At 38.4% G+C, this 24,647-nt stretch overlaps 1 protein-coding gene across 4 annotated transcripts in view; it reads right to left on the reverse strand.

Annotated features, from left to right (window-relative positions):
• The window catches only part of LOC106614761 (streptococcal hemagglutinin), a 256,841-nt gene that overhangs the window by 71,963 nt on the left and 160,231 nt on the right, over positions 1-24,647 (reverse strand). For 2 of the 4 annotated variants that reach the window (XM_036370143.2, XM_014230661.3), the window contains exons 3-4: positions 9,355-11,074; positions 6,115-8,409 (exon numbers count right to left, since the gene is read on the reverse strand). In XM_036370143.2, the coding sequence (XP_036226036.2) occupies positions 6,115-8,409; positions 9,355-10,944 (3,885 nt within the window). In that variant the 5' untranslated portion in view covers positions 10,945-11,074. Of the gene's footprint in view, positions 1-5,847; positions 6,033-6,114; positions 8,410-9,354; positions 11,075-12,605; positions 13,065-24,647 lie in introns of those variants that run through there. The other 2 variants (XM_036370142.2, XM_070108073.1) reach the window with 2 other exon arrangements.

Here is a 24,647-nt window from a genome sequence, read left to right on the forward strand (position 1 = left end):
TCAAAATTTAATATATTTAGGAGTCCACGATTACTCAAATTTTTGAGACAAAAATTGTCCCAGCAGTCACCATTTTGTTTCAGAATACTAATACTCAAATATTTTACACACTCCAATGCAAGTTCAATAAAGTCTGAAAGAAAGAGTCCGTGCTCTTTTACTGCCAGAAATATAAAGCTAAATTAGGCCTTCTTTGAGGGCTCTAAACTGGTCTAATCATATCAGTATAGACACTTACAATTGTTTTTCCAATAGATGGCTTTAGTAATATGTATACTGCGTTATATAAAGGATATCGATTTTCGCTAAATGGCACTAAAAATATAAGATTTCTCAGACAGTTACATAATTGCTTCACTCAGTATTGTTAGAGCACGCGTCAAAGACACCAGCAAAGAGAAAATATGCCTTACAGTTTTTCTTCGATAGCAGCCAATCGGCTGAAAATGTCAATCGTGTTTATAGTTCTGATACTGCCACAGCATATCACGCGCAATTTCGGATTCGTTGATTCAGTTACGATAGTTATGATGTCAAAGATTCACCACGCACGTGAAATCCAATTGTCGAAAACTTCGATAAAATAACGGAATCATATGACCACTTCTACACTGAATGCCTATGCCTTTCTTTATGAATGCCCAGCTCCATCACAAACCCGACGTAGAACGTACCAACGTTGAATGTCTATGTAAAAAAAGCATAACGCAGATAAATACCATCATTTAATTGCGGATACCAAATGGTTTGAAACAAGATAGCAATATTTAAAGGTCTTACAAATAGTGTATCAGATGGCGCATCTAGCACATACCTCTGTACCACCACACGTGGATAGTGACTCGCCAGAGGCTCCGGGAGCATTGTTGGGAGGTTCCTATGCATTCGCCTTGTAGTCATAAACTACCACCAAGTGATTACTACCACTTTCTGTATATGGCAAATGATTTTGCTGGTGGGAAATTCTTCTCTAAAGAAGCTTGTAAAAATCGACTGTCCTGGTTTTTTGCCAATAGGATGAGCTGAGGATTTCTTAGAGAATTGTCTTATGAAATTATCCTTAAAATAGCAGCAAGTTTTCAAACGAAACGGTTCATATTTGACCTAAATCGGATTATTTCAGTTCTTAATAATTTCAAACTAGTAAATTGACCTCAGGGTTGCATCTGTATTGCAACAAAGTTGGCACTGAGATATGTGCCCCGACACACACACACACGAAAACATATTTGTATACTTTTCTTTTTTTCTTCATTTCCCATTCGCCGGCAAATATCATAACAGATTTTATGGCAGCATAAAAATAACAATTTAATAAAGGTTGCAACATGTCCCAGGCATGACCACATGCGACATGCCACAAAGCATCATCACATGTGAAGTGAAGTTAAGGGCATTATCAAATGTAAGATATTTATTAGAAATGATATCACGTGAGTGCAAGAGTATGTGTGTGTGTGTGTGCAACTTCGTACTTCGTGCGTGCGTGCAGGCAACGGCATCAACAATAACAGCAGCAATAACTTTTTAACTGCAATGATGTGTTGGCATTGTGTTTGGCTTTCCATTCGTTGGAATTGCGGGAATTGCGTCTTTGATTTTTTCGCTTTCATTTACCGGTTCCCGTTTCTTCCTCACATTGTAATAAAACGACGCGCTTAAGTAGCGTTTTATTGCTGCAATTTCGATTGTGGAATGCATTGAAAGTGTTCACATGCGGCGTTGCAAAGGTAAAGGTTGCTGCCACAGCGTTAGGTAGTGGAAGTGCTTAATAGTGCAAATCAGCTGGTGGAGTGGGTGATTGAGTTCGATTTAGTAATGCCAGGTGCAAGCGTGACTTGACTACTTTGATCGAGTAGCTAACGGTAATGATGATGATGTTGACAATAATGATGATGTAGCATGGAGCTGATGTTTTTGTTGTTGCTGAAGTTGCAGCTGTTGGCTTGCCGTTGTACTTGGTCAGTTTTGCTCACCTAAGCTCTTGCTACTTCTATAATGTTGTTGTTGTTGCTATGGCACTTCTTACTGCTTAGGAATGCAACGTACATTGTGGCAAGTTGATTGCTTTCCCCGATTGCAATTTACGTTAGTAATAAATGATATCGCCATATTGCTAAAGTTTTCTAGGAGAATCAATCAATTTTCGTTTAAATCTTAAAGACTTTAAGTACAGTATAAGTTACAGTTTTAACAAAGAGAGTTGGAAATTGTTATTATAAAAAGTGGGTGTGAGAGAAAAAAAAGTCATTGACATTCACGATAGTATGAAGTGTGGATCCATTAGTTGGATTTCTTTCGTCAGTATCGCTATGAGTGACGACTTCGCATTGAAATTGGTTGTATATTATGTATGCAAAGTCAAATATTTTGTTGTTCTTCTCTCACCCACAACCATGTGATCCATATTCCGAATAATCGCAAAGCGCAAGCGCAAGGTTACTCTTAAAAAGCCCCTATAAATAACTCTTAATTCATCTTACGCAGCCATAAAGTATGCTCACGGTAAATAACATGAGGCTTTTCAGTAAAAAACTAAACCAAATGTTAGGGATATCAGTGAGGTTATGGATGATAAGGTTCAAAGCCGACAATTCTATATAATTGACATCAGCCTAAATGTAGGCAATAGTTTGCTGCAATACAGTGAGAAGTTTTTGGAACCACAGAGTATAATGTAGTATTGGAATATTTCAAAAACTGCGCTATGCTTGACTACTGAAATTCCACATTAATTTATTATTTACTTTTCCATAGTTTTCTGGGTTCTCAAAAAACGTAGCTATACATCTGTTGGTATCAGAGCGATAACCGAGGATCTAGACATCTCTGTTGGATCCTGAACGTATTTTGGCTAATGTTTTGGACATAAAGTGTGTCAATATTAGACTCGTACCAAAAGATCTGAACCTTGTGCAAAAACGATGTCGAGTCGCAAACGAGATGCTTGTCAAATGCATCATTAGTACACGGCGAAACTGTGTGAAACGAATGACGCTCCAAAAATGAGCTGAAACCGAAAAAATTACGTCAAAGTCGATGAGAAATCAAGGAGATGCTATCGCCACGATAGTTCGACGTCACATTTTAGTATGATTGTGACAGTGTAAAAGTCATTCGCTGAAGGTCATCGTAGCCGAGTTTTAAAACAAGTGTATGGAAATTTGGATTAAGCGTTCCTTGTCAAACGCTAATAAAGATTTGTGTCGTATTTGAATATACTTTGATGGTATATTTTAAGCATTTAAATGCAAGCAAGTTAACTTCAGTACCTCACATAAAAAACACATGGGAATGTAATAGGCTAATGAGAAGAACTTGGATCTTGGTCCACATTATAATCCATATTTCTCTCTGCCAAGCTGACAAGAGTGATCCTGAGAGCCAATTTAAGCTCTTTGTTTGAAACTAAAGCCCATTATCTTAAATTGCATTCATAGTGTCTTTTAACTCCCTTATTTGACCTAAAATAAATTTTAGACAACAAAAGTCCATGTTATTTTTTAATTTCTTTCTTCGCTTATGGACATTTCAAGAAAAAGACACACAAGTACCTGCAGTAATAAAATTTAATAATTCTTTGTATTTGTTATAGATTGCTCGAAACAATAATCAAAAATAGTTTTTTAATCTCAATTTTTTTGCTCAAAAATTCGTTCGAGGCTTTCAAAGAGATTTTTGTAGCTAAAACTAAACATCCGAGCAACTACCTTAAAGTAGCGCAGTAATTCCTAACAAAACCTCATTTTAGGTATCGAATTGACTTTTGTGGTTATGTCGTATAGCCACAAATATCTATTTACCACAATATTAACCGGCTTCAATAGCTTATAACAATCACAATAAATTACAACTGTCATACAATAAATTTAATTGAGCACAAAATGACACTCTTAGCCTTCCGTTAAGTCACTCAATCATATACTAACGGTAGTTGCTAAGTAGGACATTTAATGAAACACACTGCTTGCCACATCCACTAAAAATCACATCGACAAAATCCTACAATTCATTTCGAATCCATTGTGTCATTCAAAAGCTATAGAAAGTCATCAAACAAAACGATTTACACGAAATTAGATTGCCAGGAAAACTGCTACAACTGTCAGTTGATGAGTAGTCAGTACAATGAGTACTACATATTTACTTAGACGTAGTGGAGCATAAGCAAATACTTCGCATAGGAAAATCCCCGAAAATGGCGAAACAAGAATGCCGTGTGCTGACTACACAATGAAATTCGTATTTAATTGCACCTTGAAGAGCAATTAATATCACACAAAAGCGGTATTTGTTGTTGTTGTTGCTTTTACTATCGTTGTTGTTGTGGATGATGGGCTAACAGCAGATAGGTAGGGGAAAAAGAGACACGGATGAATTGTCGAAAGACATCATCAATTCACGAGTGCTTAGCAAACGCTGCTGCCACACACACATATACACACATCGTTGCACAAACACACGTATATATAGGGATCAACACACATACATGGATTCAACAGCCATATATGCAAAAGCTTCATGAAATTACAAAATTTCTTTGCTTTGCCTACCCAAATGAGTGTGTGTATGTGTGTGCGCAAAGGTGAATTCCCAATGGCGTTGCCAACTGCAGTTGCAGCGCTCATACAAATAAACAACAATTACTTGCTCGTAATATATGCGATGGAGGTCACACACGAGGCAGCCAACGGGCAAACAAACATACATACATACACATCCATGCAGATATTCAACCATGTTTACAAGTACATACATATACATATATAAATATATACATATGTTTGCATGGAGAATCAGCGAAAATGCAGCTGACAGCTAGTCAGCAGCAGAGCGAAATTTGGCGTTGGCGTTGGCTTATGTTGTTGTGGTTTGAGAGATGTTGTCATTTGCCGCGAGCAGTAGGACGACTGTGGTCAATGAACCGTAGCAAAATCATATGTAAAGGTTAGTTGAGTAAGGTGAGCCTACAGAGGGTGGATAGTTGGGCGGTAAGGATACAGCGAAAAATATGACTGAGTCATCGCCAAAAATCACTAAGCTCTTTGATTGGTTATTCTGAGCGCCATGCAATGTAAGTTTCTTGCTTGCAACCAACTAAGTGAAGCTCGTGGGTTTCCTACCAAAGTATTTTTATTAGACAGTCATAAAGATACAAGAGCAGGCAAATCTTATTTCTGTCGCTGAAATATAGGCAGTGTAGTCACATGTATTAGAAAAAAATATAGCCAATTTTGTATCTAGATGTTGAGAGATCAATTGAAACATATCCCCGATAAAACTAGAAATGGGGCTCTTAGAAAGAAAAATAAATACACACCTGTAATGAAAAGGGAAATTTATATGGACCGGTTGCACCGAAGTTATAATACCGTTCCCAAATAAAAAAGTTTCTGTACAAAAATTTAATTTTCATCATTCAGTTTGTATGGCAGCTATATGCTACATGTGTCCGATATCGGCACTTCCGACAGCAGCTACTTGGGGAGAAAAGGTCGTGCGAGAAATTTCAGATCGGTATCTTAAAAACTAAGTGATTAGTGCGCGTATATACAGACAGATAGACTTAGTCAAATCAATTCAGCTTGTCACATTGATCGTTTATATAACTTAATAATTTAGATTCAGTTTTTGACTGACCTTACCTAAATGACTAGAAATACTTAGAACAGAAATATAGAATTGTTCTATGTCGAAAGTGGCTTGATCTTGCTTGTGAGGTATTCCACAAATGTACAAGCACGATATTCCTTGGAATGACCCGAGTTATACATATGTTTTTAAGTTTTACATATTGTCGAATTGTTAAGATCTTCATATAGATTTTATTGTTCCATATAAACTACTAATAAGAAGTGAACTGCTTCAAAGCAAGGTATGTTGGCCTTAAAATAAAGTTTGATTGAAAGCACTCACAAAATTTTTTTACTTTCGGGGGCACAAATGGGTGTTCAGTGATGAGGTTCAGCTTTTATTTGAATGAATGGGTACGCAAAGAATTCTCAATAATTCCATCAAAAAGGCACTCAAAACTGTATACATGATTCTTATTAAAAAATGTGAGCCTTGGGTAATCGAAGGTATTTGATTCTTATTTTTATTGTTTGTACTCACCTCAGTGCAAAATTCGCAGCCGCATTGCTGCAACGTGGTGGCCTCCTCCTTTGTTTCGACATCTACCAAACACAGTTTGCATGTGAAGGGTTCGAAACGTTTCAACGGTACTGCTGCCGGGACTACATAGTGTCTGCCGTCGAAAACGTCCGTTGTACATTTGCCCGCAGATGAAATTTTTATCGTCAAAGCAGCATCATCGTCATCCGCAACGCCTGTACAGCGTCCGCTAGCATCGCGTGCCATTGTTGTCTTTGACATCGCCAGTAGGGAGGTTATGGTGAATGGATATGTTTGCGATGTTGGCGGCAATGCGTAGGTGGGTGCAGGCGTGGTGGCCGATGAGCAGGAAGCGGAGGTGCATGGTGTGCCAGCCGACGATGCGACCGATGTCGGCGAGGTTGGCGATGAGGGCAGATCGACGAGTATGCCTGAGGTGTTGCTGTTGCTGTTGCTAGTGTTGGCCGTGTACGGAGACATTGCTAACGGTGCTTGCGGGGCGTTGGCGGTGGGTGTGATTACTAGTGTATCTGGTGCGATTACGCAGGCTGCAACTGACGCGCAAGCTGTTGCTGCTGCTACGGGCGTTGTAGGTGTGCTAGCATGCGGCGATGTGATGCTTGAGGTGAGCGTAGCCGTGGTCATATTGGACGGCGGTGTGATGCTGCTCGCGCTGTGCGTACTTGGCGCATCGGCCGAGCTTTTACGGGAACAATTACCACTGCTGCTGTTGCCGGCACCGCTGCCACCGGCATTGTGCTCGACGACAGTGGTATCAGCATTGCGATTACTACTTAATACAATATAATTACTACTATTTAACTGACTACTGCTTACGTTGCTAATTTTACGTTCGCGCTGTTGTTGATGTTGTTGTGAAGAGTGCGGCGGTGGCTTGTAATCAAGCGTCGCTGCCAGCGCTTGCAGCTGTTGTTGTGAAGCAGATGTGGGCATTTGCGTGGCAGTAGCCGGTGCGAAAGCGCCAGCAATGCCTGCATTCGCCGCCACATTGAGTGAATAGCGCGATCCTGAAGCGGCCAGCGACAGTAAACTTGAACATCGCGAGCATGTTGCTGCGGCATTTATGCTCGTAACGCTGTTTCGTAGCCGATTTAATGGGCGTATTTGTTCCACGCCACTTGCACTGAAGATGCCGCTACCAGTGGTGTGTGTGCGCCGCATGCCGTTGCTGCTGCCGCACGCACCACCACCACCACCGGCGCTACAACTATTGTGCCGCGCCACACCACCACCGCCATTACTACCGCTACCATTGTTTCTGCCGCTAGCGCCCACATGTGCCGCCGCGCTGCCACCGAATATTGGTGAGCACAATGAGTTAGTTTGCCGTGTTAGCGCCAATACAGTCTCACACTTGCGCAGGCCGCGGTACTGCACTATCGAGTGCGACTTCTCGTGGTACAAACTAGCCGCGCTGCCCTCACGCCGCATGATATTCCACAATTTCTGTTGCACTACATTCAGTGATGATGTGCTGCCCTGCATTGCACCATTCACGGCTACCTTATCGCCAGCACAATCACTCTTTCGCTGCTCCTGCGCCGCTGCCAACTGTTGCTTATATTGACGCCCGCGTTGCGTAGTATCACGCAATAGCACCATGTTCTGCTCCGAAGGCGTTCGCGTAATCTTTATCTCCGGCGATGAGGGCATAGGCTGTTCCGAGACAATATTTTCTGCGCGATAATTCATGACGTCAACATTGCCACCGTTAATCGAGTTGCCGCTATTGCTGCGCGCGTTGGACGACTTGCGTCCCACCAGCGATTTCAGAAAGTTCTCTAAGCGCCTGCGTGGCGGCAACGTGCCACTCAGCGAGTTCGCCAGCCCAACATCGCTTTCAAATCCGTTCATCGGTACTGTTGTTTGCTCTGTGTAGCCGCTCTCGCCACCGGACATCTCGGCCTGCATAACGGCATTATGTGCGTTCGACAGCGGTAATGTTGAAGGTGCTTGTGGTCCGCCACCATTTTTACGTCTCGCCAGGCCTGAGTTCTTCGTTTCGTATTTGGCGTTGCGTGCAACTGCGATGCCACTTCCAACGCCGATACCGCCACCAACAGCACTGATGCCGATGTCGTCTTTGCCCGCATGGGCGTGGCTGTTGGCCTGCGCATGCAGCTGCGCCTGTATGTTGACTTGGTTGCGCGTCTCTAGCAGCGCAACGGTCTCATTGTCGGCCGCCGTCGAAGAGTTGTGTGAGGACCGTTGCTGTTGATAGTGGTTGAGGTGTTGTTTCTTTGTGTTGGCCAGGTTGTGGATTGGCGAAGAATCCTACGTGTTTGGAACAAAGCAGAAAAAAAGTTTTAATTTTGACATAAAGTTGTATAAATTTCACTGTTGTTTATTTATAATTTTTTCTAAATTTTTGTTTTTATTTTCTCTTCTTTGAAGTTTAATCTCGAAATACAGTGTTAGAAAAATTATGTGCTTCTGGCAAAAGTTTTAACAATTCCTAGTCTAAGCCTCCCGAGAATATTATAGGACATTAGGAATACATCCTTAGTCTACATTAATAGATGTAGACAATATCTCCTCTGGGTGGGCGACATCTGTTCTTCCTGAGTAGAGCCTCATAAGATTTCCCGTAGAGAGTTCAAAACCTTAACATATATTTCATCAAGCGACATCTAAATTTCAGCACTATAAACCGTTTAGCTTCATTATACGTTGATTGGATTCGCTTTCCCTAGACTTCACGCAATTGACGACAGAGTGAGGAGATTATATTCACTTCTCAAAACTCAGAAATGCGCTCATTTGTGAGGTGAAGTTTAATTTGTAGCGATAAATATATCGTATTATGATTTGTTTGTTGAGACTCTATGTTGCATCGAGGCATTATGGGAAAATAGGTATATCAACCGTCGATGGTCCTTGAAATCTAAACCTTTAAGAGAATCAGACCAGCAGTTCAAAAGATTAGACTCTTAACTTACCAATAATTGTCTTTCTCTTTCTATGAGGTCATAGAAACTTCTGACATCTAATCTCCATTAATAATGTACTAGATACTATATTTGGAAATTGAGTAGCCGATATAAGACAAACAAAATCGGCAAACATTTTTACCCGAGCTCTCAGGGAGTCTACTGTCTTTCAAGGTGTTTAAGAATCTTCTCAGTAATGATGTTTAAAACAAATAATTATATAATGGTCAGCCATATATACATATATATAACATATATACATATATGCATATCCCTCCGCACTACTTACCCTAGAATCTTGTTCCAGTTCCTCCTCGAGTGCAGTGTAAACCGGGGCGTACCAAGAGTACGCGTGTTGCTTGCGCGTTGTTGCAGCCGTGTTTGTGTTAATTTGACCAGTTTGTTGTTGTTGTTCTTCTCCTTTTGGCACTGCAGCGTTTATTGCAGCGCTCGGCTGATGATGTTTATGCAAAACAGCACCAACGCTCTTGCTCCCGCCGCCGCCGCCGCCGCCGCTGTTGGCGCTGGGCGCTCTGACACCCTTGCCCGTTGCGTTGCTGCAGTAGTTGTTGTTCGCGCTACAGCACGTGGATGTGGTTACCAGATTGTTGTTGTAATTTAATTGTAAACTACGGCGTTGCTGCTGCAGCTGTTGTTGGTGTGGCTGATGTTGCTGATATGAGGCGGGTAGATGCTTAACGGGTTTGCGCGTGGCGTATTCGTTAGCCGAGCGCAAACTCAGACTTTGATGTAGATGATGTTGTTGTTGTTGTTGTTTGGGTTGATTGCGTTTCGTCTGCTTCGACTGCTGTTGTTTTTGTTGCGTTGCGCAATTATTATTCGTATTGGCAGCTTGGTAAGGTGCCACAGACGCAGTACGTTGCGGCAACAGATCTTTCTTCGTGAATATCAATGAGGCACTACTCTTCGGCAGACGTATAGAGCGCTGCTTATCCACAACTGTGGCCTCGATGTTCGTTAGCAACGGTTCGGTCTCGGAGAGCGGCAAATTTATAACACAATCGTTCTGATTGTGCGACGGTGAGTCTGCGGCTGGAAAGTTGATTATGAAATGCTCGGCCGCGTCGTCGAATGCATGCGCGTTGTTGGCGCGCGTGTAGGAGTTCGAGAAAGGCGCAGCACTAATGCCGCCTATCGAACCGTCCTCGCTCGACGAGGAGCGCGAATATTGGCTGGCGTAGGAGGTGCGATGCGTTGGCACTGGTGCCACACTGGCTGCGGATGCGCGTCGATATGGCGGTGGCACATCTGCTAAAGACCGTTGTGGCAAATACGCCGACACGCTACCTTGCAACGGATAGATTGGCTCATGTGGCGGAGAAGTGCTCAAGTCCAGCAATTGTATGCAATCAAGACTGGCGCCCTGCGGTTGGCGCTGCGCTTGTGGCTGCGCGTGTTGGCGTTGCAATAATTGCTCCTGCCTAGACTTCTCATCGACTACGGGCAGCTTAATGGACGCTGCAGCGCATGTTGCGGAACTTCGGCGCACATTTAAATTCACTGCTTCTTTCGATGACGCTGTTGTTGTGGTTGCAACAAAATTCAACGGTTTATCAACTGTGAACTCGTGTTGTTCAAAGTAGTATTTGTTGCGCGCTAGTTGCGCTGTCGCCGCCGCTGTTGTATCGTAACTGGACTGGTTGAGTAGTGTCAGTGGCGTGGTTTGCGGTTGTTGTTGGTATTGCAGTTGTAGCTGTAGCTGCTGCGGCTGTTGTTGTCGCAAGTGTAGTGGAAGCTGCTGTAGCTGTGCTACGTTTTGTTGTTGTTGCTGCTGTTGTAGTAGACGCTGACGCTGTGTGTCGTTGTGCAACTCAATATTTGGCTGCAACGCGGCTGTTTGCATGGCTGGTGGCCTCATCTTTGAAATTGTAATTAATGACGCTTACGGTCTTGCTGTAGATGGCAGGTGCATATATGTGGCAGGACCCTGGTGTAGCATTTACGCTGTGATCAGCATAATTCCAAATAGACATCTTCATAATGACGGCCTGCAAAGAAAAAATCAGAAACACAATAGATCAGTGAAGGAAATGTGAAAGTTTCGCCAACTATATCGAGTGATTGGTGGAAAGTCAGCAGTTAAGTGATTGATTGTGGTTCATTAGGTTGATTCTTGTGATAATGAGAGAGAGTTAGCATATCTTATAATATATATAATATTCTTTATAATTTGGTTTGGATTACGAATTGAGTTATTATATATATATAATATGTATACAAGTCCAGTAGTGAAATTCAAGAAGTACAAACTTCGTGTCAAGCTTAATATACCCTGTACAGGATACCTAGAGTTTAAGAAATTTCTGATAGTTTCTATGGAATAAAATTTCATATAACATTTTCTGCAGAAGCTTTAGTTAGGCCATATAACTTAAAATAGTTTTTTGTAAAGTATACCTTAAGTACCCATTTTCCAAAAAAAGACAGCATTTTCCTCGCGATTATCGCGAAAGGTTCTCTGCGATGACCCCGTTGAGAACAGAGGTATTAAATGCTTTTACCTTGAGCTTATCTCAAATTCGTTACGGCCTGGTTGGCCTAAAGTGTGGTTCAATCTAGCGAAAGCCGGACAGTGGAGAAGATAATGTCTTAATTTTTCCCCCTCGTTCGCTTTCATACAACACTGAGTGTTGGTGCACATCATTTTTTTTTTTTTGCTTCACCATATGAATACCTGTCCTAGTCCCGTTAGAACTCCTACAATTGCGTCGAGATTTACCTTGCTAAGAGCAGGCCATTCAATGAAGCTTTTGCTGCTGGGTCAGAAGATTTTCGCAACCGCACATATGCCGGATGTTTTGCCATTGATCCAGTACTAGAACGCAAGGGGACAGGCGACACCGACTCGTTCCAAGATTTATAGAATTTGCAAGTTCGTAGGCTTTGCAGTTTCCAGCGATTCCGCGGTGACTACGCATCTAAATAAGTCTAATATCGAAATAGCTTGATGCTATTGCTAATGAAGTCATAGACTTCTTGGCTATTTTTGAGCGCTGAAGATCATTTTCTGTGCTATTGCTTTTTCTCGATACTACAGAGCAGTCCTAAATTGCCCTGTAAAACCTACGAAAGAAATGACCTCTCTAGTGTGAAGTAAATGAACTCATAGTCCAACCTTTGTTTGGTGGACGTTGTTGAAAACCATTACCGGATTGGCTTTCATAAGTTTTACCTAGCAACAGGATTAAAATATTTTTAATACGTTTGTAATGAGGTATCAAAACATCTTCAAGAAATGAGTATATTTTCCTTAACAACAGGCATTGTTTGGGAAGTCAATTATATAATTTCATCCCTCGAAGGAATAATTTTACAACAAATATTAGATTATCTTCCGCTTTGACTAAAACGAGATTCTGTAATGAATTTTATGTTTTTTCTTCTTTGTCTCCACTTTGCATTAAGTGCATACTTAAAAGTACTTAAAAATCCAATTTGCAAAAAAGTGAAATAAAACAACAAAAGGACGCGAGATTGCAAATGGAGCGCAAAAAGCTGACATTTTTTAATCTCACTCACCGTGATAGCAATTCGATATTCCATTTCGGTAAGAGAATTCGAAATTCAATTGAAAACGACAATTCAAATTAATACTGTGGTCGTTTACAAAGCACTGAGCTTATTTTTCATTTCCATTCAGTTTCTAAGCTGTCAATTTACGACTACAATAGCGAGTACAAACGAATATGCAGTGAAACTTTTATTGAACTCTTCAGCACTTTGTTGAATTAGAAGCTGATAAGATCAACAATAGCAACAATGAAAGGAATAAGTGCAAAACACAAAAATAGCAATTTAAATGACAGCAACAGCGAATAACAAAGTTAAAACAAAATACACTTAAAATGAGATGTAAGACAAACAAAAAATGTGAGCGGAAAACTAACGGATGTTAAGAGCGCCACGAATGCATTTCCTTTGTAACTATACTCCAAGCATTTGTTTTTGCTTTAGTTTTTTTTTTTTGTGTGTTTGCTCACTCACACTAATCCCTGTGCGTCTTCTTCTCTTCATTTCATACGACTAATCCATTTATAAGATATTTCAATGTTTGAAAATTATAGCCATTGTCAGCGAGGAAGAGATGCTTCCATCTCTACAAAAGAATTAGGATGGTCCTTAAACGGAATAATGGAAAAATCTCTAACATAATTATGGCCAAAAACTTCGCATCGTACAGAAGACTCAGCTCAGATTACCCAAAACATCCGACAGCGAAGTCCAATTTCATATTTTGTATTGGGTCTCACTCGAAAAAAGTTGAAAACAAAAAAAACCTTAACCAAAGTTTGCATGCTTGATTTTGATCGGTCAGTTTGTATAGAAGCTACATATATGCTGCAGTGGTCTCATCTGAACAGCTTATTCTAAGATTATACCGTACCAAAAAAATAGAGAAAATGAACTTGATTTTTTTCATTCAGTTTGTATGGGAACAATGTGTATACTATATTGATTCGATATCGGCGGTTTCGACAAATGAGCAGCTTATTGGGAAGAAAAGACGTATGCAAAACTTCAGGTCGATATCTCAAAAACTATTGAGAGGGTCTCCGAGGCTCTCTTTTGGATATTGCAAACTTCGTCACAAACTTACTATATCTTGTTCAGGGCATAAAAATAGGTCCAAAAACTACCTGAGAGATGAAATAGAAATATGTTATTCGTTTCTCCATTGAGAGATTTGATTGTAACCCCATATTGAGAGACAGCCTTAACCATATTCAAATACGAGAATACTCGTTAATAGGGAACTAAAAAAACTCCCTTTTTATTAAGTTGATTTCAGACCGCCCTAATGTGTATACATTCATACACTTATTCCAAACTTAAGCTCGCATATCGTATTCTCCGCTCATCACTCACTTATTCATTTTTCAATCAGTCGTAGCATTGTGCGAAAGCTCTAAGCTGGCAATGGCAAAGTAGTGAGCACGACGAAATGGAAATGCGCAGCAATTTCAACTCAATTGCATTAAAGTGATTTCCGCTTTGCACCCAAAAAATGTGCAGCAAACGTCAAGCATTCGAGCGTGGACGAGCGCACAGCGGAAGTATAAACGCAAGACGAAGACGAGCGCACAACGTAGAGGCATGGTATTTCGATACAAGTCGTAAAAATAGTCAAACTCGTAAATGCTGGATGGTGCAACGCGAAGCGGAAGTAAACTAGCGCACACAGCCTTAGCAGAGCTCATCCTGACTGATCCCGCAACGAGCACCGCGACCACGCTGCCTGTAGCCTGTAACTCCCTTATAACAGTCATATCCCTGCCTCCACCACTCTCCGCTACCAATGGTAATGTCCAAATCTACTAAATCTGGCCGTGAGCAATGCAATGTCAAATGGCACTGCCGGCTTTGGAAGCGTATTACAGCTGTCTGCAGTAACGAGAATAATAAATTTTGTGCGAGAGCGGAGCGGGGCGTATGGTGGCGTGGAGTTCACGTAATATGTGCTACTGCTGCGTGGTACAAGCAGTTTAAGACTGCCATTCCAATTGTTGTTTTGATTCCATTTGTTACTGTTGTTGTTGCTATTGTTGTTGTCGCACAATACACTTCTGCTAATTTCACTATTTGTACTATCTTTGCCGCCGGCTATTTGCTGTAGTATTAGTGCTGATAGTCGTGCGGAGTCAGTGCTGCTTGCTGTTGTTGTTGGCACTTTAACGGTGCTACCCGCAAGGCAAATGCCATATCATTCATTTTCATTGTATTCTATGGTAGAAGGACACACGGAAAGACGCATACTTTGTAGACTTTGTAGACTTATAACAAATGTTGCAAATGCAAACGAATTTCACGCTTGAGCTATGCTGGAAACTATGATAAAACGTCGAATTAATGAATCAGTATAGTGGAAATAATGCAAAGCGAAGCCGGCCAAACATTGTTGGCGAGGCACAAAGGAACGGCGATCGGCGAGCGGTAAGCGGCGTGAACAGCAGCGCAAATTTAGTTGATTTGGTGAGTGTGGCGCCAACGGCCATGAGTCAGGTTAAAGTTTTTGCAAAAAAAAATAATAATTAAAATTAAAAAATAAAAGATTACGGCGAGTTTAGTAGACACTACAGGGTTACCACAAAGCAATTAGAAATGTTTATGACTCAACACAAAAGGAACTTTAATAAATTAGTGGACTTAGTTAAATGGGTGCAGGAAATATAAGGTTCACGGGTTCATAAATCAATATTGTAAAAAGTTATAATAACAACTTTTTTTAAATTAGATTCACTTTTAATAAATAATGCAATTTAGAACAACTTGTTGACATTCTCGGTCTCTTATTATACAAGTATATATAATTATAGTATAATTTAAGATTATTACTCAATGGTCACTATTCTATTCACCGCTGAACAGGGTATATTAAGTTTGCCACTCAGAAGGAAACGTCGGAGATCCGCGAAAGTATATTGTATATAAATGATCAACATGATGAGCTGCTCCGTTTAAGATATGTTCGTTTGTATGTCTGTATATACACGAATGAGTTCCTCAGTTTTTGAGATATCGTTTTAAAATTTTGCACACGACTCGTTTTCTACAAGAAGCTGCTCATTTGTCGTCATATAGTTGCCATACAAACAGACCAATCAAAATAAAGGTTTCCATAATAGATCTTTTTTCTTATGAAATAACCTTAAATCTACTTTAAGGTTTTTTATATCAAAGAACTTGGTTTGAAAAATAAGCAAAACGTTTTGGTAGAATGTAAACCGGTGGCCGGTTATGTTTTCAGATTTAGTTCTGTGTGCAGGACCTGTGGAGGGTAAGTAAGTTTATTCGATATATGTATATTAGGGTGGTGTATATTAGGGTGGAGCGAAAAAAAATCACAACTCACTTTTAAAGTAAATTTCGAGTTAAAATTTTTAATTCGTAAAAAATGTTTGATAAGTGTTCTAGAAGCTGAGGAAAGTCCTCTTTTTGGCCAATTAAAAGTTATCAACTTAAAAAAAATAAACATGCTTTCCTTAAGCGCTAAAATAAATTTTGAGTCAAAAACCATCAAATTCGATTGTTTTTATATAAATGTAAAGAGTTTAAACCAAAAAAAAATTTTTATTCCAAAAATTTTATTTATTTATAATCAACAAATTTTACCCTAAGGTTTAAAAAAAAAAAAAAATTTCGCGCCACCCTAATGTATATGCAAACAAAAAAGTGGACTTTCTGAAATTCACAAGTGGATGTAACCATAATCGTGACACCGATACTTTATTCTTCATTATAAATTGTTTACCGCCAATTTTTTCAAGTTTGTCCTGGAACAACTTAAAAACCTAAAAAAAAAATTCTTCAAAGCTTAATGTACAACAATAGTTTATGTGGATTATAAGAGAGGGGAATACAAGACTACATCACAGAAATAAAATAAGTAAAAAATTATCTGATATTGTTACCCAATGTTTGGTCTCTTCAATAACTGAACCTTAAGATGTAGACTTGTTAATAACGAATTTAATAGAGCAGCTGAATACGCTTTAATTCCGACACGTTAATACAAAGGATTCTAATCTAGATCTGACCACATTGTGGAAACTTTTTGAGAAAAAGAATATAACAAACTTTTGAAAATATCTTCGCAGAGCTAGAAGATGGGCTGTACTTTTATTTACCCGATCGCATATAGAGTTCAAGACACTTTAGGTATAATTTGGACATAAAAATAATATGAAAAAGCAGTTAGTTGTGTCAGATTGATTCAAGTTTCCAGTTATACCAATATTTTTTAAAACCTTAATAGAAAATATTAGTTTTTATATTTGATTAAAGAAAAATTCTAAGGTTATAAAAGCCTACAATATGAGTAAAAGAACACAACCATGATTTATTAGCTTAGAAAATTTTAGTGTTCTTACGGCAGACATTGACGCAGTGGACCGTAAGAAATACGCTGAAATCAGAATTCAACTGTAAAATATAAAAATATATTTAAATACAATACAAAAACAAAATAAAAAGGAAAGATATGCATATTTACAGAGCGGAGAGAGTGGCAGAGCAAAAAATAGTGTTAGGGGAGAGAACTAATGGCGCAAGTAGTAAAGTGTCCTTGTGTATTCAATTTTTTACTTTTTAACTGAGAACACACATTCCATCATACACACCGCACCAAGACGGATTTGTCTGGGCCACAAATCGATTTTTATAGACTTCTTCTTTACAGTAAAGTTCGCTACACTTTCTAATCTAAATTTTGTGTGATGATTCCTTCGTGACAGTCACATAAATCTTTAGCATGCTGAAGTGTACCAATTGGTTGGTTGTTGTTGTTGCAACGCCATTGATTTGAATGCCAGAAACAACGATGAATTGATGATGGAAAATTTTAGTTTTATGAGCATGTCTGAGGTGCCAATCCAGTCGTCTCAGCTTGTCCGATTCGCAATGAATTCTATTCATCTTATTCGGCGCTGCCATTCAGTTGCTCACTTCACACGCTGTCCGCGGCGCGCCAAGTAGAGAAAGGTGGTAAGGAAGGCGGATCGTAAAATCTGCTGCAACAGCAATCTACATGCCGCCAGCAGCACCAGCATACTTGCATTGAAAATTCAATTTGTCCAGCTGTCAATTCATGCTTAAATAAATTTCGCTTGTCTACTTCGACAGTTCGCCTTTATGCGAATGCAAAGGATAGCTGGAGCATGAGCGATAATATGCTGGTGTGTGGCTGTCAGCTGGGCGAGTGAATTGACAAGCGACTGCAGACTGAGCAACAATCAACCAACCGACCACTGACATTCAATAGCGTCAAACTTCATAAATTTTTTATTTATTTTATTTTTTTAGTTTTGCCAAAGTTCATTTCTAATACATTAACTTTCTTTCTAGAAGTGTAAATCTGTTCATTCAAGCATCTCGCACCAAAATCTGCTATTTCCCACATTCAAACTTATATGTATACATACCTTAATGTGTCTGCATTCGCTCTAAGTAATCTTTATGACTAATCTTAATAAGTCTGTGCTTTTCACAAAACATTTGTAAAATTTCGACTCATACATTTTGGCTCTCTTAGTTCGTTGCTTTGCTTGAAATTTTCCGCTCACTTCTAATCAAATCTCATAAATGAAAACTTTTACAATTAGACACGCTTGAAAGGAGCACGTGTTAAACTCATACATACATTTGAACAGTGCGTACGACTTGCATGGAGTAAAAATAGAGAACAGTGGCGCACAAATATTTTAGAGTTCCACAACTTTTCGCAATATGAGAATAGCCGTCATCGACTCGCCGTACTCTGTCTTTGTGCTCTCTTCCCAGAAAATGTACAACAAAATAGGTAAGTTGAATGCGATATGAGCGAGTGTGTGGATACCTCACTAAAGTGATATATCCAATTCTACCAAGTTTTTTGTTTACAGATTTAGACAAATTTTACTATTGGGAATGGCTTAAGTGAACAGGTACTGTTAAAATAGCATACAAGATTTGTTATTGTTTAAAATTGAAAACTTATGTTGGCAGACAAAAATAAATATATTTTTTTTTCTAGAAGGTTAGAAACCAATGGCACCTCTGCTGTTTTTGTCACTTAAGTAGAAAAATTTTTGTTTGTTAAAAATAATATTGTATGATAACGGGAAATTATGTAAGACATTATGCTCTTCGAAGACTCTGAATACAATAGCATGTGATATAGCTACTCGTTAAATCATTAGCAAGCGCTCATCCAGATAAATAATTTTATAATCCTGTTGATGAATGTCAGAGAGTACTAACCATCTCCTTTTTCGCTTGCAAATTGCAACAACAGTCTTCGGAAACTGAGAGCGGTCGTGTGCAAAGAACAGTTATTACTACTATATGGCGTACCATTGTTGTTTCTTCATTTTGCTTTTTCTTCTTCGCCGCACAAACCTTTCGCGCAGCTATGTTGTGCTGTATTCAGTCCACTGGAAGATTTTACCGAATATCAAGTAAAATTTCATGCTCAGTTTGAGGAATATTGTTTGTGTATATGGTTTTTATAGTCTTACAAAATGTTGCTATAGAGTATAATAGGTTTGTTCACCTAACGTTTGTTTGTCTCATTGAAAACGAATGGGTATAGATATAGAGTTATTTATATAAACGTATATATGGTAAATGAACAGGGTGATGAAAGGAGTTGAAATCCGGGTGAAATTTCATAACCAGGATGGTAGGCAATGGGTTTATAGGAGCAGGTGTAAAAATTAGTCAATGGGCGAATTCTCTGAGACTAGTTGACCGATTTCGACAACATTTGGCGTGCAAGGTTATCTAATCATTAGTATTATACACTATGGAAATGGGTGAAATCTGTTCGCAATCACGCCTACTTCCCATATAACAAAATTTTAAACTCGATCCGATTTTTTCACTTTACTGTATACAAATCGGTTTTCTACCTATGTAAGATACTTGTAAGTTGCAAAATTATTAAATATTCGGTTGCACCCGAACTTAGCCCTGCATTACTTATTAACTATATGATTTTGTTTTATTGGCTGAAAATTTACTAGTATTGCGGTTTTAAGCGTTCTTTGCTTTCGTCTGCACTTTCGATAATGTTCTTTCTCTACTTTTAGGAGAAACATTTACCATTCGAATTACGGAAACCATTGTAGGTAGTTTATGTATAGTACTTTGCACAATATGTGGATCGATTTCACCCATTTTCGCTTTCAAACTAAAGTATATCCTAGATTTTGCGTTTATTAAATTTACTTAAAATATATTAAAGATTTACCCACATTTTTTACAGAGGTACATTATTTTCAAAAAAAAGAAGCACTATGAATTTAATTGATATACCTCAGAAAAAAAGTTAGACATAGGCATTGAGTTCTACATGCATATTAGCTATCTGTAAGAAGTTTCAACTAAAATATTGTATTATATTTGTAAAAATTATGGTAAAAAGAAAACAATTTCGAATAAAAGCTCGAAAACGTGGATTATCAAACACTCAAAAAACTTGGACAAGAGAAGAAACAGAATTCTAAAAAACTAAAAATTACCACCACTAGAGATTAAACAAGGCAACTCAAGCTGCACCGAAGCTATAATACCTGCACAGGTACATTTCTTAGATCACAAAAGAGTATAAAAGAATTTTGATCTTGATTTTTATGACAGTTATATGCTCTATATTTCAAAAACTGAGTGACTTGTTCGGCTATATTCGGCCAGACGGACAGATGACAGATAGACTAAATCAACTCAGCTTGTCATGCTGATCATTTATACATATATTTTATGCGGGTCTCCGACGTTTATAGTTCTCGAATTTATATGCGATGAACGTTCATTCAACCCAATATTATTTATTAACTTGTGTATTTCTAGTACATATTTTATACAAAACTCCTAAACTTATACTTTGAAAAAAGATTTGCAAAACTGTTTAGATACCAAGAATTTGTTCTGTGGTTCCTGTACCAGAAACATCAGTTAAGTCTTTAGAATAATTTAAAAGGTGTACGATTTTATCTCATTATATTTGTACATGGTATATGTGTTTATTTAAATAATACGAATTAAAATAATAATCAATACAATTAAAAAAAAAAACATATGCTTAAAATTATACAAACTATTTTGTTTTTTTTAAATTTATTTTAAATTTAATTTTTAACATTTTGAATTGGGCTCAACACTATATATAATGAACCAATATAACACATATTTTTAGACACATTAATCTCTTAATTTTAATTTAATTACTACAACTACAATTATACCCACATATAGCATAACATGCAAACATATACATACTTAGTTAAGGTACTAAAACAATTTTCCCAACTTTGACTTGGATAAAGTACTTCTTTTGAACGCTTTTGCAGTATCTGCGCATTTGACAGTTATTATATTACGAATTTCACGTTCGGAAGAATTAAATAATGATTTTATAAAGTATATTACATCCTGTATTTTGCGAGGATCTAATTGATCCTTGGCTGCACGATCCGGAAAAGCAGGCGAGAGTTTACCACTTAGACTTGATGTGCCAAGGGTTTGACGGTCGAACAGTAAAGCCAGAAGCGATCGCGTGGCAGCTGATACTCCCGTCCACCTAATTTTTGCCAAATCCTCTATTGATAATCGTGTTCCATTCGGTCCTATTTCGAAACCATCACCGGATTGGTTGGCATAAGCTCTATCAAGCGCTTGTTGAAGAAACGAAGAGGGTGATGTCTGATGAAGTGATTCCTTTGCATTTAAGGTATTTGATGTATCCAATTTGTCGACTGGCTCCGGTTGAATATCTAATTTTCTGCTAGCACCAAAATCAACATCGCTGATACTCATTTGATAGGGTAACAATGATGCGAAATCTTCGAGGATCGGTTCCTTTTTGATTAAAGAACTTGTTGTGTTTAGCTCATTCTCTCGCTCTTTTTTAATACTTTGCAATTTCAAAAACGAATCAATTATGTCACTTTCTCCTGATTTTAGGACCATTGATGGGTATATCGGTATCTGCACCATTGGGGCTTTTACTTCATTTTGCAAACTCTCTTCTGCAGCTGCTGTTATATCTTCACCTCTTTTCGACCTTTTTACATGCAAGTTGAATTTGGTTTCAAATTCTCTTCGGCGTTTTAGTTGCATATCGGCTATGGATGAACCCTCGTTATCAGGTTGTTGTTGATTTTTGGATTCTGACAATTTATGTATTTCGCTTCGGTCAACACTTTCTTTTGATTCCTCGCCTTGCTGCAAATCATGTGGTCTTTCTGTCAATACAATTTTATAATTTCTTAATGCCATATTATTAGTCGCGGAGTCCATAATTGCGAGTGTTTAAAGTGTTGATGTTTCAGGGTCAATAGTTGGGAATGTTATGATGGTGAGCGAAAAAAATTTGCCATATTTATACCAATTTAATGTTATAGCAAAGCAAGCATAAGTAACTTGTAATATAATTAAAGAAAATTTATATAAAAAAAGTAAAAATAAAATACTACAAAGTAAATCTTAATTAGCACCTTTTAAGTATTTAGAAGTTTGAGAGAATTGCTGTTAATTAGATTTTAGGCGCTCAAAATCATTCCCAAAGACGAATAATACTGATGTTAAATTCTCACTCTCTCGTCAATTTTCACCTCGTTGAACGATATTTGAGAGCACCAACTGCTCTTGTTTGTCTTACAAAAGTCTTCAAAAACTCAGAGCGACTACACGCAGAGAACAGATTTCTACCAACAAACACTTTCCTATTCATCAGGAAGTTAGTAAAGAAAGATGTCAAACAATTTTCATCCTAAAAGAGGAGTTATGTTCTATGACAGCCACTTATGTAGAAATCAGCTACAATGAACACTGAAAATATTAAGTTAATGAAAATATTGCGGGTTTATGGATATATTAAACAGTAATATTTGTACACGATTGAATCATTGTTTATTTATTTAATTTTTCTTGTATCAAATAATTTTTACACAAGATTTTTGAAAGAAACCTTCCATTCATTAATTTTCTATTTTTGTTCCAGTTTTATCTTACGCTTCGCGAATTAAAGAAATAAACAGTTACGAACGAGTGGCGATGCAAACCAGCGCACAGCGTCCAATTTTTTGGTATAATGACTCTCCATAGTTTAAGGCTCGTCTCATTGCTTCTTTGTTTGCTTGCTGACCATAAACAGATTTGTGGGATCTCTGTTTTCTATGTCCCTTTTCCGCTTTACGACCAAAGTTGGTATTGTGGGGTTAACAATTTCTGGACTTTGCAGCTCTCTAAAAATGGACAAATTCATCCTGGCGCTTCGGCATAGTGGAGTAGAACGACTATTATTGCCATCCTCGTCAGTTTTAATGAAATCTACTTCGTGCGGAATATACTTTGATAGATCGATTGCGCTTTCGATAATGTTGAAAAAGTCTTCCTCTTCTTTTAGGAGCGATTTATTTTCTGCTGTGGAGTCCATGGTTGAAAGTTTCCGATTTTTGCGTTGTAGTTGAAGTTTCACTTGCTGAAATCGTTGTGATAACAAAATGAAAATTCTAACGGTTTATATACTATCTTGCGTGAGCACGTGTCTTCAAGTTGAACAGGTAAATATTGCGGCTATTGTTTCGGGGTAAAGGGTTTTACCTGCTTCCGATATTGGGACAAAAATGGTGACTGCTTAACAGAAGCCTTTTGTACTTCTGGTTTTTTTGTTACCGATGTTCTGCGGTATTTCTGCTGTGTGCAAAGTCTGAACCAGTGGGCGTAGATAAGCAAATAATAATACGAATAATTGCATCCTATAATTACAAAGGTCTCTGAGAAGATGATCTGCATCATGCAATTCCCTAACAAAGACAATGTATTATTTCAGTTTATTTTGCCTTCGCTCTCTAAATAATGATTATGGGTAAAAAAAAATTAGGGTAAAACCTCTAAAACTAAAATGGCATCAATGAAAAACATATTTCAGTTATATTACTGTTTATTTATTATTTAAAATATTTTCAAAAATTGCAAAGGATGAAACTATTATCAACGAAGGTCAGAGCAATATTTTTGAAAGAAACAAAAAAACAAATGGTAAATGCAACAACGTCAAAAACACCTGCGAAATCAAACGAAATTGGCAGTGAAGAATATTTCAGAATACGAAATTTTTCAAATTTCCTGAGTAATGGTGATTCAGTTCACGAAATGAAGACATGAAATCTTCACTAACGTTGACTCGAAAGGCATGGTTTTGGCCTTTAGAAAAATGCTTGTTAGAGTTTAAACTGCAATATTATTTGATATCTGAAGAGTACTATTTTCTAGTTCCAAATTAAGCCAATAGTCGAACTTTAGTGCTCCTGTTATTGAGCTTCTTTTAAAATTTGGCAGCTCTTAGCTCTTATATCCTGGAATATTTCTTCAAGTTCTTCACTACAATATTTTAAAATCTCTATTATATAAAAATTTTGAATGTGAACTATTTTATTTGTTCACTATTAGCAACTGTCTCACAACATACTTGTAGATCGTTTATTTCTTCTCTGAGGTCTTGATTTTACTACTAATAATAACTTTACGATTCGTTTCTAATCTGAAATCTTCAATTTTTGCTAACTATTAATAATAAGGCGTGATGATGCCGCCATACTGCAAACCGCACCAAGCGGTAAGTTTGTGGGAATATCATTTTTATTGGTAGACGATGTATATATAATTGTTGAGTATTCTCCAAAGAACTCGTTGCATGCGAAGCAGCATGCTTACAGAGCAGGCAGATCAAGCAATACTGCTCTGTATCAGCTAACCTCAGGGATCGAAGTTCGTTAGATGGGGGTGAGGTGCTGTCCAAAACTACAATCATACCGTTTACCAGGCGCAGGTTACTACCAGGTCTCGGGACTATCCCTTGGCGGCAGGAAGTGGGAGATGGCTTACACGGTCAAGTATCCAGGACTCACGCTGGATTCCACTCTACGGTGGAAGCAGCATGTGGACCTGATCTTAGCCAAAGCTACGAAAGCGCTCATGGTGTGCAATCGACTTGCAGGGAAATCCTGGGGCTGCAACCCGAGAATTATCAGATGGTTGTACACCATGATTGTGAGACCGATCATAACGACTTGCCTGCATCTG

The sequence above is a fragment of the Bactrocera oleae genome, chromosome 4, assembly GCF_042242935.1.
Source record: "Bactrocera oleae isolate idBacOlea1 chromosome 4, idBacOlea1, whole genome shotgun sequence".
NCBI lineage: Eukaryota > Metazoa > Arthropoda > Insecta > Diptera > Tephritidae > Bactrocera > Bactrocera oleae.